At 48.9% G+C, this 15,839-nt stretch overlaps 1 protein-coding gene across 3 annotated transcripts; it reads left to right on the top strand.

Moving 5' to 3' along the window:
- Window positions 1-1,700: 1,700 nt before the first annotated feature.
- Window positions 1,701-15,012, top strand: DDX23 (DEAD-box helicase 23). Of its 3 annotated transcripts, XM_049625365.1 has the most exons (18): window positions 1,701-1,809; window positions 2,276-2,352; window positions 5,250-5,458; window positions 6,088-6,198; window positions 7,098-7,191; window positions 7,305-7,370; window positions 8,393-8,531; window positions 8,806-8,939; window positions 9,077-9,189; window positions 9,416-9,559; window positions 9,657-9,882; window positions 10,180-10,325; window positions 10,688-10,865; window positions 11,613-11,855; window positions 12,274-12,425; window positions 12,641-12,749; window positions 13,535-13,709; window positions 14,106-15,012. In XM_049625365.1, the coding sequence occupies exons 3-18, from the start codon at window positions 5,250-5,252 to the stop codon at window positions 14,327-14,329; spliced, it is 2,463 nt and encodes an 820-aa protein (XP_049481322.1). In that variant the 5' UTR covers window positions 1,701-1,809; window positions 2,276-2,352; the 3' UTR covers window positions 14,330-15,012. The 3 variants fall into 3 exon arrangements, with proteins under 3 accessions (XP_049481322.1, XP_049481319.1, XP_049481320.1); XM_049625362.1 differs by lacking the exon at window positions 2,276-2,352; XM_049625363.1 differs by lacking the exon at window positions 1,701-1,809 and having other exon boundaries at window positions 1,871-2,352.
- Window positions 15,013-15,839: the final 827 nt, after the last annotated feature.

The following is a 15,839-nucleotide window of genomic DNA, read 5'->3' as shown; positions in this document are numbered from 1 at the left end:
AGAGTCCAACATGGGGCTCGATCTTATGAACTGTGAGATCACGACCTGTGACGAAATGAAGACTCCAGACACTTAACCAACTGAGCCACCCAGGCACACCCCTAAGTGCAATGTCTTACATGTGTCATGAGAAAGTTGTGCACAAGCACTAGGGGAACTCTGGCACTATGAACTTGAACAAACTTCATCATCTTTCTGGGTCTCAATTTACTCATCTTTAAAGAAGAGCAGTAGCCTAGAAATTAGGGGAAGACCATGGATTCTGAAGTTAAATGAACCTGGAGTTGAACGCTGGCTTCATTCTTTTAACTGTGTTGCCATTGAAGGCATAATTAATCAGTAAAATGATGGTAATACCCGCCTCATACTGTTATGAGAAATAAGTAAAATAATACAAGTTAAGTGACCAGCACAGAGTTGGGCACTCTATTGAATATTCTCAGTAAACACTAGTAGCTGCTGCTCTTAAAGTCTACACCTTTGGTCTGTTACTTTAAGTTCCATTCTGGGAGTGGAGAGCCCTCCAGTGTTCACTGCATGCATTACATCTACTAGATCTCAGACGGCCTTTCCCTTCGGATCTTTCTTTAGGGTAAAAGTGGTTAAGTGCAAAGCTGCAGAGTTCTAAGAGCAGAAACGCTTTTCTTCCAGGGTTACTTTGAGCCACTGTGGGTGATGTTCAGGTTTTAGAATTGTTTGAGTCTATCCTGAGGCTCTGTTTGAAGAGAACTGAACATACATTCGGAGGGAAAAGCCAGACCTACAGCCACGTGGTACTGAAACCAAAAGGCTGATGATGGGAAAGTGGGAAGGAAGAGGACATTAGACACTGATACCTATCTAAACCATCCTCTATATAAGTGGCAAGGTTTGGGGTTTCTTTTGGGGGTGGGGGAAAAGTGGGGCTGGTGAATTAAGAACCACAAGAGCAAAGAGAAACGAAGTAAACATACAATTTGGGGTAAAGAAAACTCTGTGGATCTGAGTCAGGGCGGGGGTGGGGGCGCTAGGTGGAAGAAAGAAGCAAAAATGTGAAGCTAGCCCCGCTGGCCAGATTCTAAAGGGCAAGAAAAGGAGGAAGCCAGGGTCCTATTAAGAATGTTGAGAAAACAGATGCCATAGCCCAGGCAATACTATCCTTCCGGGAGGGCTCTGTAATCCAAGTATGGACTCATTTTGAGTTGCCACAACTGGGTATTGTGCTGCCCGGACAAGGTTGCTAAAATGTCCTTCTAAATTCCGGATAGTCCCACACAATGAATTGTCCTACCCTCAATCTGAAATACTAGGCTACTCCTGTAACCTAACCTTTAGTTTGTCTGCCTGTAAAGTTGGGCTAATCTATCTCACAGATTTTTATTTTTTTTGTAAAAACGCTTTTCCACAAACGGTCCAGTATTTGCTACTGCAGTTGCTTGTGATAATTAAGCGTTATTGATATCTAAGGAAGCCCTTAAATTCCTTCGTCGTAAGCCACGATAGTTTAGTAAAACCAACATATTCCAGGAAGACTGCGTGGCGAGAGAACCTTTTGCTGGAAGCAAACCCACGGAAAACTCTCCCACAAACTCAGATGTTTGGCGAACCACATTGCCCAGCAGACCCCGCGGCCGGGGTTGGCCTTCGCGCGGTGCGTTGTGGGATTAGTAGTTCCCAGGCTTTTAATGTCTGCCCGCGCCGCCAGGTACCAGGAACTCACCTTCCCAGCATGCCGCGCGGCCGCGGATGCATCTCGGCGACCAGGAAACGGGAAAGATGGCGACTGTTCGGCGACGTTGAGGCCGCGTTGGGCGGTTCAGACTCAGAGTGGTGAGTCCCGAACGATGGAGGCGGTTCCCAGGAGCTTGCAGAGAGGGCAAGAGTGGGGGCACGGCGATGGCCCCTGTCCCCGGGACGAGGCGGGGAAGAATGCCTCAGGGTAGGGGCATGAGCCCAGAGAGCTCTGGCGGGCTGGAGTGAAGGGGCGCGGGCCCCAGGGCGGAGTGTTGACTCCTGGAGACACAGGCCAGGTCCCTGGACGATCTTACGGGCCAGACCTTTGCCCATGAGCATAGCACCTGTGATACCCTCCATCCGACTTTATTCCTTCATGTTTTGAGTAAGCCTTGCTCCAGCCAAACTGGAACTCTGGCTTTTCTCCCAGAACCAGTCATGCTTTCCCGCCTCTGCGCCTCCTGTATTATTTCTTTTGCTAGGAATGACTTTTCCGCACCCTCAATTACACATCTTCAAATTCTACCTATACTTAAATGCTCAAGAGCCACTTCCTCTACAGATCTTTCCAAATCTTCTTTGCAAATGAAAGGAAACTTCTTTGAATTCCTATAATACTTCATCTGAGCCTTCATCTTGGTAAGTGCCACATACCCTCTATTGTTCTGTAACCTTTTTTTGGACAGGATCTTCCTAATTTCCTTTTGTAATTCAATACGGAGTCTAGCATGGTGCTTTGCATATAGTAGATACTTGATAAATACTTAATTGGATGAAAAAGAAAATCTGCCCCTACCCTACAAGAACTGAGGAACTCAAAGACCTGGAGGTTTGCAAGGAAGGCTGTTGAGAAGCGATGAGTAGGGTGGGCCTGGTTATCTGGCCATTGTGATACGTAGAACCTGTAATAAAAGTTGTCTATATTGTTTCCTTATCCTCACTTCTTATTCTCTTCTAAACTCACTCCACTCAGGCTTCTACTTCCTCCATGCCATCAGAACAGCTCTTGTCAAGGTCACCAATCATCTCCATTTTTCCAAACACAAGGGTCACTCTATCTCCTAGCCTTTTTCCACCGGCACAGTTCATCACTCCCTCCGTGAAACACACTTTTGGCTTCTGTGATGTCATCCTTAACTTTTTTTCCTCTTTCTTAATGCTGTTGCTTTTTTCCAGTCTTCTTCTCTGGCTCCTTTGCCTGACCTCTAAATGTTACAGTGTTCCAGAGCTCAATCCTGGTTCTCTTTTATTTCTTTCTTTAACTATAGTGCCTATTTAGGTAATACTATTTAGTGTCCCATAGCTTTAAAAGCCATGTATACAGTGATGACTCAAATTTTTGTCTCCAGGTTCTTCTGAGTTCCAGAATTGCATTTTCAAAATGAAACTTTTGATTTTCTCTTAAATCTCTTCCTTCCCCAGTCACTGCTGGTCACTAATGGCATCGTGAACCATTAGGTCAGTCACACCATAAATTTAGGAGCTATCTTTGTGTCTCCTCTTTTCCTTTCTCCCTTCATCAGTAAGTCCTGTCTGCTTTGCCTCCAAGTATATCCTGAAGCTCACTACTTTCCATCTCCATTGCCACTTTCCTAGAACAAGCGACTGTCATCTGTTGCCTAGACTGCTGGTTCTGTTTCTACTCTTGCCTCCCTATTATTTTCTTTCAAGTCACCAAATTCTTTAAAAATGTAAAATTAGATCACATCACTCTCTGTTTAACACCCTTTAAGGTTCCTGTTGTTGTTAGGTTGAAATCCAGGTTCCTTTACCTGGGCCCAAAACACATTTCCATGGTCTGACTCCAGCCTATCTCTCTGAACTCACCTTAAATCAGTCTTTCCCCTGGGTCACTGTCACTCAGCCACACAAGTCTGTTTTTAATTGGCAAATATGCTGCGCTAGTTCTTACCCCAATGCCTTAGTACTTGTTGAACTTTCTACCCCATAAGATCTTTTCCCTGATCTTTGCAGGCTCTCTCTTTCCCATCATTCAAGTCTCAGCTTACATGTTACCTAAAACACTCTTTCCTGAGCCCTCTCTCACTTGTTCCTACCTCTCCCCATCATTTCCACCCTGTTTTATTCTATTACTTCTCATTACTATTTGAAATTCTCTTATTCTGCCCATTATACGCTTCATTGGAATTTCAGTGTTATGAGATCAGAGACTTTGTTTTGTTTACTGCTATATCTCTAGCAGGTAGAACAGTTTCTGGTGCTTAGTGAATATTTGCTGAGAGAATGAGTGATGTTCAGAGAAGATACCTCTCTTCTGGGTTGTTTTCTTAGGGTTCGGAGTAGAAGAGACATAAGTATAATTGCATTATGTACTGATATAGAACATTTAGTCATTTCTCAGACAATTGTGAGGTAAGATGAGAGTGCTACTTGTTCATTTTTCTTTTCTTTACACATCCTCCTTTCTTAAAGGTATATGGCAGGAAATTACATGGAAGGGAGATTGTACGTGAAAGTCTGGGGCACTGATATTCCAACGGAACCATTTGGGGGTAAAATAAGTTCTGAGAAATGTATCCTGAGTGTTAGGAATGGATGATGATGATAGTGATGGGGTAGAGGTGGATTCAGACTTACTGTCATTTTAGCTCCTGGCTGAAGTGGATTTTGTAGTTAGAAGGACAGTTGACAGTGTGACATGGTGTTCAGTGTCCCCCCAGGCAGGAGGGGAATGGAACAAATTCCTGCTCAAACCTTTCATAGGACTGGGTAGCGGTCAAGGCTCTATGAGAATCTGAGTAGGGAATGTCAGTCAGCAGTCTGTGACCTTTATTTTTTGGTACCTGTCTTTCTTTTCTGAAATAATTATAGATTCACAGTAAGTTGCAAAAAAAAAAAAAAAAAAATACATAGAGGTTCTGTGTACCCTTTACCAAAGTTTTTCCCATTGTATAATGAGAAGTACATTTCTTTTAATCTGAGTGAAAGTGAGTTTGTTTCTCCATTTAAATTTAAGTTCTCCATTTAAATTTAAGTTCTCTTTTCTCCACTTACAATTTAAGATTGTAATCCCAAATCTCAAAAGTAACTCTTTTTCCTCTTTTGAGTTTTCTTTATGAGCTCAAGGGAACTTACCTCCCTTAGCCATTTATGCGTTGACTGATCCCAGTGGGCTGGCAGACTGCTAAGATAAGCAATACAGGATGTTTCTAGAGGTAGCTAGTATACTATGCATTCGCTAACATTTCTTTTCATACTCTTACAGTCTAATTATAAAAATAAGATACATCCGTTATATACTTTTAGAAGTGAACGTATATGTATACAAAAAGGGATCACAGAGGGATGGTATAGTATAACAAATAAGAATGGGTCTCTGGAGCCAGAGTGCCTGGCACTCTGTCACCTACCACCTGTGTGTCCTCAGGCAAGTTACTTTATATACCTGAGCTTCCATTCTCTCATCTATAAAGTAGGCATTCCAGTATATCTACCTCATAGGGTTGTTTTGTGATTATATAAACGGTTTAGAGTAGTACATAGCACATAATAAGGATTTCTCTTATCCATGACAGATGGCAGGAGAGCTGGCTGACAAAAAGGACCGTGATGCATCACCTTCCAAGGAGGAAAGAAAGCGATCTCGGACTCCTGACAGAGAACGGGATAGAGACCGGGACCGGAAGTCTTCCCCATCCAAAGACAGGAAGCGGCATCGTTCAAGGGATAGGCGTCGAGGAGGTAGCCGTTCTCGCTCCCGGTCCCGTTCCAAGTCTACAGAACGGTAAAGTAACTTTGTATGTCTATATGGGAAGGGAGAGTACATTTCACACTTCTTCATTCTTGGTTCCTCTGATGCCTGCACTATTAGGCCACTAGTCTTTCACATATTTCTCTACACCTAGTGACCCAGCAGCTCTTAAAAGTTAAGAGGGAACTTGTAGGATGAAGGTCCAAGTGATCGAGGAAGATAGTTTCTCTGTTCACATAGACTACGGCCTATCATTCCATTAATGCTTAGCAGTACAACTCAGATCTAGACGACTTTCTTAGAATTCCCTCATAGCTTCTCCTAGAGACACATTCCCCAATTTATAAAGATGCTGCTTTGTGGAGAAAAGAGCATAAGAGGGACACCTGGGTGGCTCAGTCGGTCAAGCATCTGACTTTGGCTCAGGGCATGATCTCATGGTTCGTGGGTTCAAGCCCCGCATTGGGCTCTGCTGACAGCTTGGAGCCTGCTTCAGATTGTGTCTTTCTCTCTGCCCCTCCTCCTCTTCTGCTTGCTCTCTCTCAAAAATAAGTAAATAAACATTAAAAAAAAAAAAAAAGATCATGAGAACCTTCTTATGACTGCAGTGAACCTGGATACTCTGGAAATCTCACACGATTTCTTAAATTTGCCGTCTTTAGAGAGCGAAGGCACAAAGAACGAGAACGGGATAAGGAGCGTGATCGGAATAAGAAGGACCGAGACCGGGATAAGGATGGGCACCGACGGGACAAGGACCGTAAACGATCCAGGTACCTGAGGGAATGGGAGCGGGCCTTAGGAGAAAGCCTTCCTCTCTGCCTCTGAGCTGGCGCAGGCCCATAGGGAAGTCAGTTGTTGTGGTAGTTACTGCAGAGCTGTCATTTTTAGAAAGCACGTATCCTTAGAAACTATAGCCAGTTACTGAAGCTGCAACAGTTTGAGGGTCAGTTTGTTTCTTAAAAGTTAGAAATTAGTTGGAGAGGGTTACCAGCCTACAAAACAGTCCCTTAGTTCCATTGGACCATTCAGGTGTCCACCCAAGATAAACAACGTGTATTTGTTGGGATAGCTTAATGCCCCAGTATCTTGACCTCTTTCCTCTGGAAACTCTGTATGCAAAGTTTTTATTAGGCTCTGAGTATGCAGGTTAGGATTCAGGGCAAAGAACACAATTCCCATAGCAAATACGGGGGTGGGGGTGTTTGAGACCTCTTGTAGATTGGGCTTGTAATAGTTGTGGGGAAAGAATCTCTGCACAGGTAGGAAGGAAGCATGGGGAGGGAACACACAGAACAGTACCCGGAAAGGGTGGATGGTGGGGGACCTTGTCAACGAAATTCATTGTGTATTATAAATGAAGCAGGATTCTTTTTTTCTGATGCACACCTGCTATTTGGAAGAGAGATTTTTGCCCTCAGTAGTGAAGGCAATCTTGTGAGAAGAGATTAGTCTTGGAAAGGGAGATTCAGGTAGAATGGGGCCAAGACAGGCCCATCATTAGGTTTCAGAGCAGGCAGAGTGACCAGGCCTGCAAAGGGAGCTTCAGGGCATGATGGATGGCCATAAGCCAGTCTTGTTAAGTCATGGGAAAGCTTCTATCCTCTCTGTGGCTCAGCCTGGATGAGGGCAAGATAGCGATATGGATCTTTCCCGTTTCTTTTCCTTAAAGTTTATCTCCTGGCCGAGGAAAAGATTTTAAATCTCGGAAAGACAGAGACTCTAAGAAGGATGAAGACGATGAACATGGTGATAAGAAACCTAAGGTAAAGGAGAGGAAGGATTTCTCTCATCTTCCTCTTCAGTTCAAGTTCTACATTATAAATCTTCAAAGGGAGAGAGCCTTTATGGACTGAAGTCCTATTTTTTTTATCTTTAGGCTCAGCCATTATCCCTGGAGGAACTTCTGGCCAAGAAGAAGGCTGAGGAAGAAGCTGAGGCTAAGGTGAGAACTCGAGGGTCTGTGTTAGCTGGCCGGGCTGCTATAATAGAATGTTGCAGGCTGAGCGACATAAACAACAGAAATTAATTTTGTCACAGTTCTCGAGGCTAGAAGCTGGGATCAAGGTGTCAGTAGGGTGGTTTTCTTCTGAGGCCTCTCTCCTTGGCTCATGGGTGGATGTCTTCTCTGTCCTCACATGATCTTCCCTCTGTGTGGACATGCCCCTGGTGTCTCTCTGTGCCCAGGTTTTCTCTTACAAGAGAGGAATGGTTTAGGGTCCACTCAAAGAACTTCATTTTACCTTATCACCTCTTTTATTTATTTATTTATTTATTATAAATTTTTTTTTTCAACTTTTTTTTTTTTTTTTTTTTTTTTGGGACAGAGAGAAACAGAGCATGAACGGGGGAGGGGCAGAGAGAGAGGGAGACACAGAATCGGAAACAGGCTCCAGGCTCCGAGCCATCATCCCAGAGCCTGACGCGGGGCTCGAACTCACGGACCGCGAGATCGTGACCTGGCTGAAGTCGGACGCTTAACCGACTGCGCCACCCAGGCGCCCCATAAAAATTTTTTTAATGTTTATTTATTATTGAGAGACAGAGCGTAAGCAGGGGAGGGGCAGAGAGAGAGGGAGACACAGAATCGGAAGCAGGCTCCAGGCTCTGATCTGTCAGCATAGAGCCTGACCCAGAGCTCGAACCCACAAACCGCAAGATCATGACCTGAGCCGAAGTCGGACGCTTAACTGACTGAGCCACCCAGGCGCCCCTACCTTAATCACCTCTTTAAAGGTTCTATCCAAATACAGTCATATTCTGAGGTACTGGGAGTTAGGGCTTCGACATATAAATTTTGAGGGGGACATAGTTCGGGCCATAGCGGGATCCTAGACCTATCTGTATTTTCCTGAAGAGGTGTAATGCCTGAGCAAATATTGTCGGGTCCTCTGCTGTCTCCTTATCAATGATGTGATCATACCCTGCTCCTAGATCCTTTGTTTACAGTTCCAATCTATTTTGTAGCCCAAGTTCCTCTCCAAAGCGGAACGAGAGGCTGAAGCCCTAAAGCGACGACAGCAGGAGGTGGAGGAGCGACAGAGGATGCTCGAAGAAGAGCGCAAGAAAAGGAAACAGTTCCAAGACTTGGGCAGGAAAATGTTGGGTTCGTTTTCCTCCCCTGTGTAGCCCTTAGAAGGAGCAGGAGAGGATGGGTTGGAATTGTAGTGTCACTCAGGAGAGCCAGAAACCTGTTTGCTCTGGAGTTTGGAAGAGGGAGGGCTGGGGGAGTTGATGAGCATATCTCTGGGTTACATCTCCATTTCCCTTGTATTGCAAATCTCCCCCTTCTCATTTGATGTCTGTCGTCCAGATCCTGTCCGTGCCCTCTTTTGTCTTGCACTGAGTTCTTCTGCCGCTTTGCTTTCCTTGGTCTGCAGAAGACCCTCAGGAACGGGAACGTCGGGAACGCAGGGAGAGGATGGAGCGGGAGACCAATGGAAATGAGGATGAGGAAGGGCGACAGAAGATCCGGGAAGAGAAGGATAAGAGCAAGGAACTGCATGCCATTAAGGTGCAGGCCTTGGTTCTGTGCTCATTTCCCCCACCACACACAAGAATGAGATTTAGTTATTTGGCCATTCCGATCTCTGCATGTGAGATCTGGGTGGGCCTGGAGCTTCATGGGCTTTGCATTCCGTCCCTGGGCAGGAGCGTTATCTGGGTGGTATCAAGAAGCGGCGCCGAACAAGGCATCTCAATGACCGCAAGTTTGTCTTTGAGTGGGACGCATCGGAGGACACGTCCATCGACTACAACCCCCTGTGAGTGGCTTCAGGCCTGTGTGCTAGGTCTTTTAAGGCAGTTTCTGGAAAGAACTGGTGCTACAGAAAGAGCAGTAAGATTCTGGGGTGGGGAAATCGGTAAGCGCATAGTCAGCCAGCTCTCTGGGTGAGGAGAGACCCCAGTTACGAAGGTGTACATATTGGTTCATGTCAGTAGTCCGCCCTTCCCTCCTGCTGCTATAACAAACCCCTGTCTCCACCTCAGATACAAGGAACGGCACCAGGTGCAGTTGTTGGGGCGAGGCTTCATTGCAGGCATTGACCTGAAGCAGCAGAAACGAGAGCAGTCACGTTTCTACGGAGACCTGATGGAGAAGAGGCGGACACTGGAAGAAAAGGAGCAGGAGGAGTGAGTGGCAGGGCTGGGGGTGGTTGGGCAGAGCCCAGAACTTACAGAAAGGAGCTGGAGGAAGGATACTGATCCCACTTGTCACGTCCCGCTCCAGGGCCAGACTCCGCAAGCTCCGTAAGAAGGAAGCCAAGCAGCGCTGGGATGATCGGCACTGGTCCCAGAAGAAGTTAGATGAGATGACGGACCGGGACTGGCGGATCTTCCGAGAGGACTACAGCATCACCACCAAAGGTGGCAAGATCCCCAATCCCATCCGGTCCTGGAAAGACTCTTCTCTGCCCCCGCACATCTTGGAGGTCATCGATAAGTGTGGGTACAAGGTAAGGAGGGACAGCTTGGCCCAGAAGACCTGATGTGTTCCCATGTTCTAGGGGATACACACTTAATTTGGGAACAGAGAGCTTTGTTCCTTTGTTCCTCTGTTTTGTTCCTCTTCTGCCAGGGAGCACTAAGGTGATGCTCTCACTTTCTGGTGGAAGTATTGGCCTTTGGTGACTGTGTTTCCTCACTGTGAACTGCTGTCCTCCTCTTGTGCTGGCCCATGTGCCCACTCTGTCAGCAGTGGCTTGGGTAGCCGGACTCCATCTGTACCCATTATTGTCTCTGGGTCACTGCAGGAACCAACACCTATCCAGCGTCAAGCAATTCCCATTGGGCTACAGAATCGTGACATCATTGGTGTGGCTGAGACCGGCAGTGGCAAGACAGCAGCCTTCCTTATCCCATTGCTCGTCTGGATCACCACTCTCCCCAAAATTGACAGGTGGGGTCGGCAGGTCCCAGTTGGGGTGGGTTTGGCTGGGTGGGAAAGGTCACAGTGGCAACTGAGCATTTGGTTTTCTTTTTAAGTCTACAGTCAGAAGCCCCCTTCTTTAGTCTGGGTCAGATACTAGGGAATAATTGGATCACGGTATCAAAGAGGTGTATGATTTTGTTGGCAAGGACCACTCCCTGAAGAACTTGGCTGCCCTGGAGTCTCTGATTTTTAAATGAGATCTTTGCATCCTTTTCCCACCACCCTCCCCATCTCCATAGCTGCCCTTAAGAGTGACTTTGTCTTGCTCCTGTTTGTGGTTGGATAAGAACGAAAGCTCACGGAACTGTGGGATGCCCCGTTTACCACAGGATCGAAGAGTCAGACCAAGGCCCTTATGCCATCATCCTGGCCCCCACTCGTGAGTTGGCTCAGCAGATTGAGGAAGAGACCATCAAGTTTGGGAAGCCACTGGGCATCCGCACTGTGGCTGTCATTGGCGGCATCTCCAGAGAGGACCAGGGCTTCAGGCTGCGCATGGGCTGTGAGGTTCGTTCACCTAGCGGGCAGCCAGCCCACTGTTTGAGGGTTCTCAGTTTGGGGGCCGTGTTTCTGGTTTCTGCCATAGACGTACAGTAAAGTGAAGAAAAGGACTGGTTTATATATATGTGCTGTTACTTGTCGAGAACTTAAGAACCAGGTATCGTACTGTGCGCATCATTAATTTTACCAACAACCAAATGAGAGAGAGAGGTGGTGGACCTCCATTGTGCAGGTGAAGCTGAGGCTCAGGTCAGTAACTTGCCCAAAGTCACAGCTGGCAATGAGCAGAGCTGAGATTCATACCACACACAGCCTTTGTTGTCACTCACTCTGCCAGACCATGTCAGTGACTTCACATATTGGCTCCTCAAGGTAGAGGAAGAGAGCTTTCGATAAGAAATTTGATGGAGGAATTGAGTCTTTTGCAACTTTCTGGCATAATCCCTTTGTATAATTCTCTCCATGGTTTCCCTTAGTCTCTCTTCCATCTAAGAAAGCTCCTTCTGATTTTGCCTCTTCTGTTTAACTCCTGAGCCTTACTCAGAGACCCTGTTCACTCCTTAAAAAAATCCAAGGTGGCAACAAGCGATTCTGTGCCAGTTCTTAGGAACCTTTGCCGTCAGTCATAACTGCAGGTTGAGGTCCAAGTTCCTTAGCATTGGAGGTCTGTTGTCTGAGCGGGTGGATAGTTCACAGGAGGGAGAAGAAAGGGGTACGTGCTGCGGCTGCATATGTTTCCACTGTGCCCTCCAGATTGTGATAGCTACCCCAGGACGTCTGATTGATGTGCTGGAGAACCGTTACCTTGTGCTGAGCCGCTGTACCTATGTGGTTCTGGATGAGGCAGATAGGATGATTGACATGGGCTTTGAGCCAGATGTCCAGAAGATCCTGGAGCACATGCCTGTCAGCAACCAGAAGCCGGACACGGATGAAGCTGAGGACCCTGAGAAGATGTTGGCCAACTTTGAGTCAGGAAAACATAAGTACCGCCAAGTAAGGCCGCTTCCCTAAGCCGGGAAAAGGGGGCAAGTTGCCAAACCTGCTCTGAGGCCCATCTTGCCCTGGGGGGGGCCCACGGTACATTTACCAGCATGTCCTCTGACAGTCCTGGCAGCGGAGCCATTATTGGCTTTGCCCTCGAAAATGGTTCCAAGGCATCATGCTACTCCCCACCATGGGTGCCAGCAAATGCTCTCAGCCCTTCGTGTCATCATAAGATGGAAAATACCTTGGTGAGCAGGTAGTGAGGAAAGAAGTGGGAAAGCAAAGGACACGATTTCCTATGGCAGTGGCTGTTAAAGCCTACTCCACGGCTCGTTTTAGGTTCTTTAGCCCAGGCTACACTTCCTGTGGTGATGGAGGATATGGCGGTGCCTGCCTGGGCCCAGGGCTGAGCTTCCTGTTTTCACAGACAGTCATGTTCACGGCCACCATGCCCCCAGCGGTGGAGCGTCTGGCCCGGAGCTATCTGCGGCGACCCGCTGTGGTGTACATTGGCTCTGCAGGCAAGCCTCATGAACGTGTGGAACAGAAGGTCTTCCTCATGTCAGAGTCAGAAAAGAGGTATGGGGGCGGCTGGGCCTGGCAAAACATGATGGAGGAGGCACTTTTTTCTGTATGAGGGATGATGGAGGGTGAATGTTATGCCGTTCTAAAGAGCTGCGGTTTGCTTGTTCGGGACGCCATGGGATCGAAGGTCCTGGAATTGGTGTTGGTAGATCAGAGTGTGCGTCTCAAAGGTCTGCCTCTCATTTTTCTCCTCTACCTCTTCTCCCCAGGAAAAAGCTGCTGGCGATCTTGGAACAAGGCTTTGATCCACCCATTATCATTTTTGTCAACCAGAAGAAGGGCTGCGATGTTTTGGCCAAATCTCTGGAGAAGATGGGGGTATGTCTGGCGAGAGAGAGCCAAGTCCGCTCTCTTTGGTGGGACTTTCTGAAAATAGAGGGCCCCTCTGAGGCTCCTCCTTTCAGTCCTGTCCCATTCTTTAACCTAGGGTTCAAGTCAGGGCCGGAGGGAAAAGGGTGGTGTGACAGGGATGAGGGAACTGGGTCTGTTGTGTGATCCCCTGTCTAGTCCTGCAAGGGCAGCCAGAGCTGCCTTGGGTCTTCCTCCAAGGGGGCCGGGCCAGGGACAGGTTTTGAGACACGCATCCTGGCCGGACGGGAGGCTGTAGAATAGATCAGAGTTCTTTGTGTTTATAGATGTATGGGAAAGTGGGTGGTGCATCACGAGGGACATGGGGGATTGGTGTCCTTTACTCCTGCTACTGGTGTTTCAAGGGTCCTTAAATGTCTTGGTCCCTGCTTGCCGCTCTCATCTCAGCCTCATTCTCTCTTTGATGACTTCCTGTCTATCTGGCTCCGCGCCACCTGCCCCCCAGTCGCTTTACTGTTATTACTATCACTTTATTTTTACTCTCTTTCCCCTCTCACCCCTGGGCTTTACCTTTGACCTCACTCCGTCTGCCCCTGCCACACCACACCCTGTTCTCTCCCGTCCCTTTCTCCAGCTCACCTGTTCTCTGCTTGCTTCCAGTAGCACTTGTTCTCTCCCCCTCCTCCTTCCGCGTCTGCCCTGCTGCTCTGCAGCCCTCCCTCACGGTCTCCACTCCCTTCTGTGTCTTTCCATGACCCCACTGCTCTCTTCTCACCTTGCCATTGTTCCAACAGTACAATGCTTGCACGCTGCATGGTGGAAAAGGCCAGGAGCAGCGAGAGTTTGCACTGTCCAACCTCAAGGCTGGGGCCAAGGATATTTTGGTGGCTACAGATGTGGCGGGTCGTGGTATCGACATCCAAGATGTGTCTATGGTTGTCAACTATGATATGGCCAAAAACATTGAAGGTAAGTGCGGGTGGAAGCAGCTTCCATCCAGGTAAAGGGGGCCTCCTTGTCTCATTCCACTCGAAGCCGGAGGCTCTTGCTGCCATTCCTCACAGCTCCAAGTCTGGGATTGCTTGTCCCGGTGGGAAGAGCTCTGCTTTTTATCTCCCATGGGTTTTGTCCCAGCACCCGGGACAGCTCTGTCTCCGGGGTGTGGGCCGCTTTCAGTCTGGGTGTGGCAGGTTGATCCCCATCCTTAGTGGTGGAGAGGGCACCGTGGGCGCCGCAGGGGTCAGGCCGCGTGGGGCGGGGGGGGGGGGGGGGGGGTATTGACTGCCCTCGGAGGTGTGTTGGGGTGGGGGGGCGCCTTTACAAGTGAGGCCCGGTACCCTCATTGGCACTCCTCTCCTTCCCCAGATTACATCCACCGCATTGGTCGCACGGGACGAGCTGGCAAGAGCGGTGTGGCCATCACCTTCCTCACCAAAGAGGACTCCGCTGTGTTCTATGAGCTGAAGCAAGCCATCCTGGAGAGTCCGGTGTCCTCCTGCCCCCCAGAGCTAGCCAACCACCCAGATGCCCAGCACAAGCCAGGCACCATCCTCACCAAGAAGCGCCGGGAAGAGACCATCTTTGCCTGACACGGCACTCTTGCCGTCAGTTTAAGGGCATGTTCTGAAGCCTTTTCTTCGGGATCCTTACGTCTCTTTCCAGGTCCTCACTCTTATTGGGCCTTAGGAAACAATCAGACTCCTCGGCCCAAACCCTCAGGTCTGAAGGCCCGAGCGTGGGGCTGCAGAAGGAGAGGAAACTGCTGTAGGCGGCAGGGAGAACAAAGGACACAGATTCTGGCCTGGCTCTGCCCCTCTGGAGGGCTTTGGGATTGCACTGGGCCATCAGCTCTTGCCAGTCGTGGGGGCAGCCGGTTGGCACTGCCTCACAGACTGAACAAAAACCTGGCCGCCACGACGGTACCTCTTCGGCTCCGACTTGACTGCAGAAGCTGCAGCAGTGTCATTGCCCTAGGTGACCCCAGGGGATCTGGCACTGTGAGGATTATGGACCTTGGACTCTGTCATTTTGACAGCCATTTGCCCTTTTGGATTATAAAACCAGTTGAGAGCCTTGTTTAGAGCTGTGCACGGCCCCTGTGCCAAGGGGTGCTGTGCACTCTGGGCATCCCTCACCCAGGGAATTTTTTTAGTAGCTGTGGGGACAGGGTGAGCTGGCTGTGTCCATCTTGAAGTCACTGAGTGAAATTTCTGTTTTTTATTCTCTGAGAAGATGAGTTTGTATGTTCTGAGAATAAACACATGAAGATGAAGGCTGTGTCTGATTCCAGCTACAAGCATCTCCTGGGTTTTCCCTGCTGCCACGGGAGATAGGAGGACGGCATTGGGCGCGGTGGGCTGACTTGGGAGATGAAAGAAAATCGCATCCAGAGAAGCTCCTGGGGCCTCAGCTGAGAGCCTGAATCTACAGGCGGCCAGTTGAGGGGAGATGGAAGGGCCGCAGGGTCGGAGTGCATCTTGCTGCCTGCTGTAGCCTCCCTTAACTTGTAGTCCTGCCTGCCCGCACGCCCTCTGGGGAGCTTTGCACAAGGGTGACAATGGAGAGCAGTTGTGCCACACCGGCAGGTGGGGCCCAGTTGTGGCCTGTTGTGGTGTGCCAGCGGCTGGATGGCACTCAGTCTTCAGCAGCTTTGCTGGTGGCTCCCTGGTGGCTGAGCCCGCTGCTCACGAGAGGGGTGGAGACGGGAACTAGGGGCATTAAAGAGCGATGAGCTGGGGCCCACGGAGGAAGGCTGTGGGGAGAGGGCTGCAGAGCTGGGCAAGCGCCTGGAGTTCAAATTACAAATACTCTTGGGTCTTTTCGACCCGAGGCAGGGACGGTGTAAGGCTGTGACTAAGCCTTTTCTTCCTCACCTCCCGGAATAGGTCCCTTCTGTGCTGCTGAACGTTTTCCTCCTGGTACCTGGGCATGAGGGGGCTGCCCGGGAGTGCAGTCTTTCCCGCAGCTCTGTCCTCGTGCCCTTCCCACTCAGCGGGTCCTTTGTGAGAGAAAGGAGGCCGGGATACTTCTCTCTTCTAGACTTGGCCTGCGCCGTGAGGAACCTGGCCACCTGAACCGGCAGACACAGAACAGGAGCCT

The sequence above is a fragment of the Panthera uncia genome, chromosome B4, assembly GCF_023721935.1.
Source record: "Panthera uncia isolate 11264 chromosome B4, Puncia_PCG_1.0, whole genome shotgun sequence".
Classification (NCBI taxonomy): domain Eukaryota; kingdom Metazoa; phylum Chordata; class Mammalia; order Carnivora; family Felidae; genus Panthera; species Panthera uncia.
The sequence above is the reverse complement of the archived record's forward strand: the minus strand, read 5'-3'. Positions and strand labels throughout refer to the sequence as shown.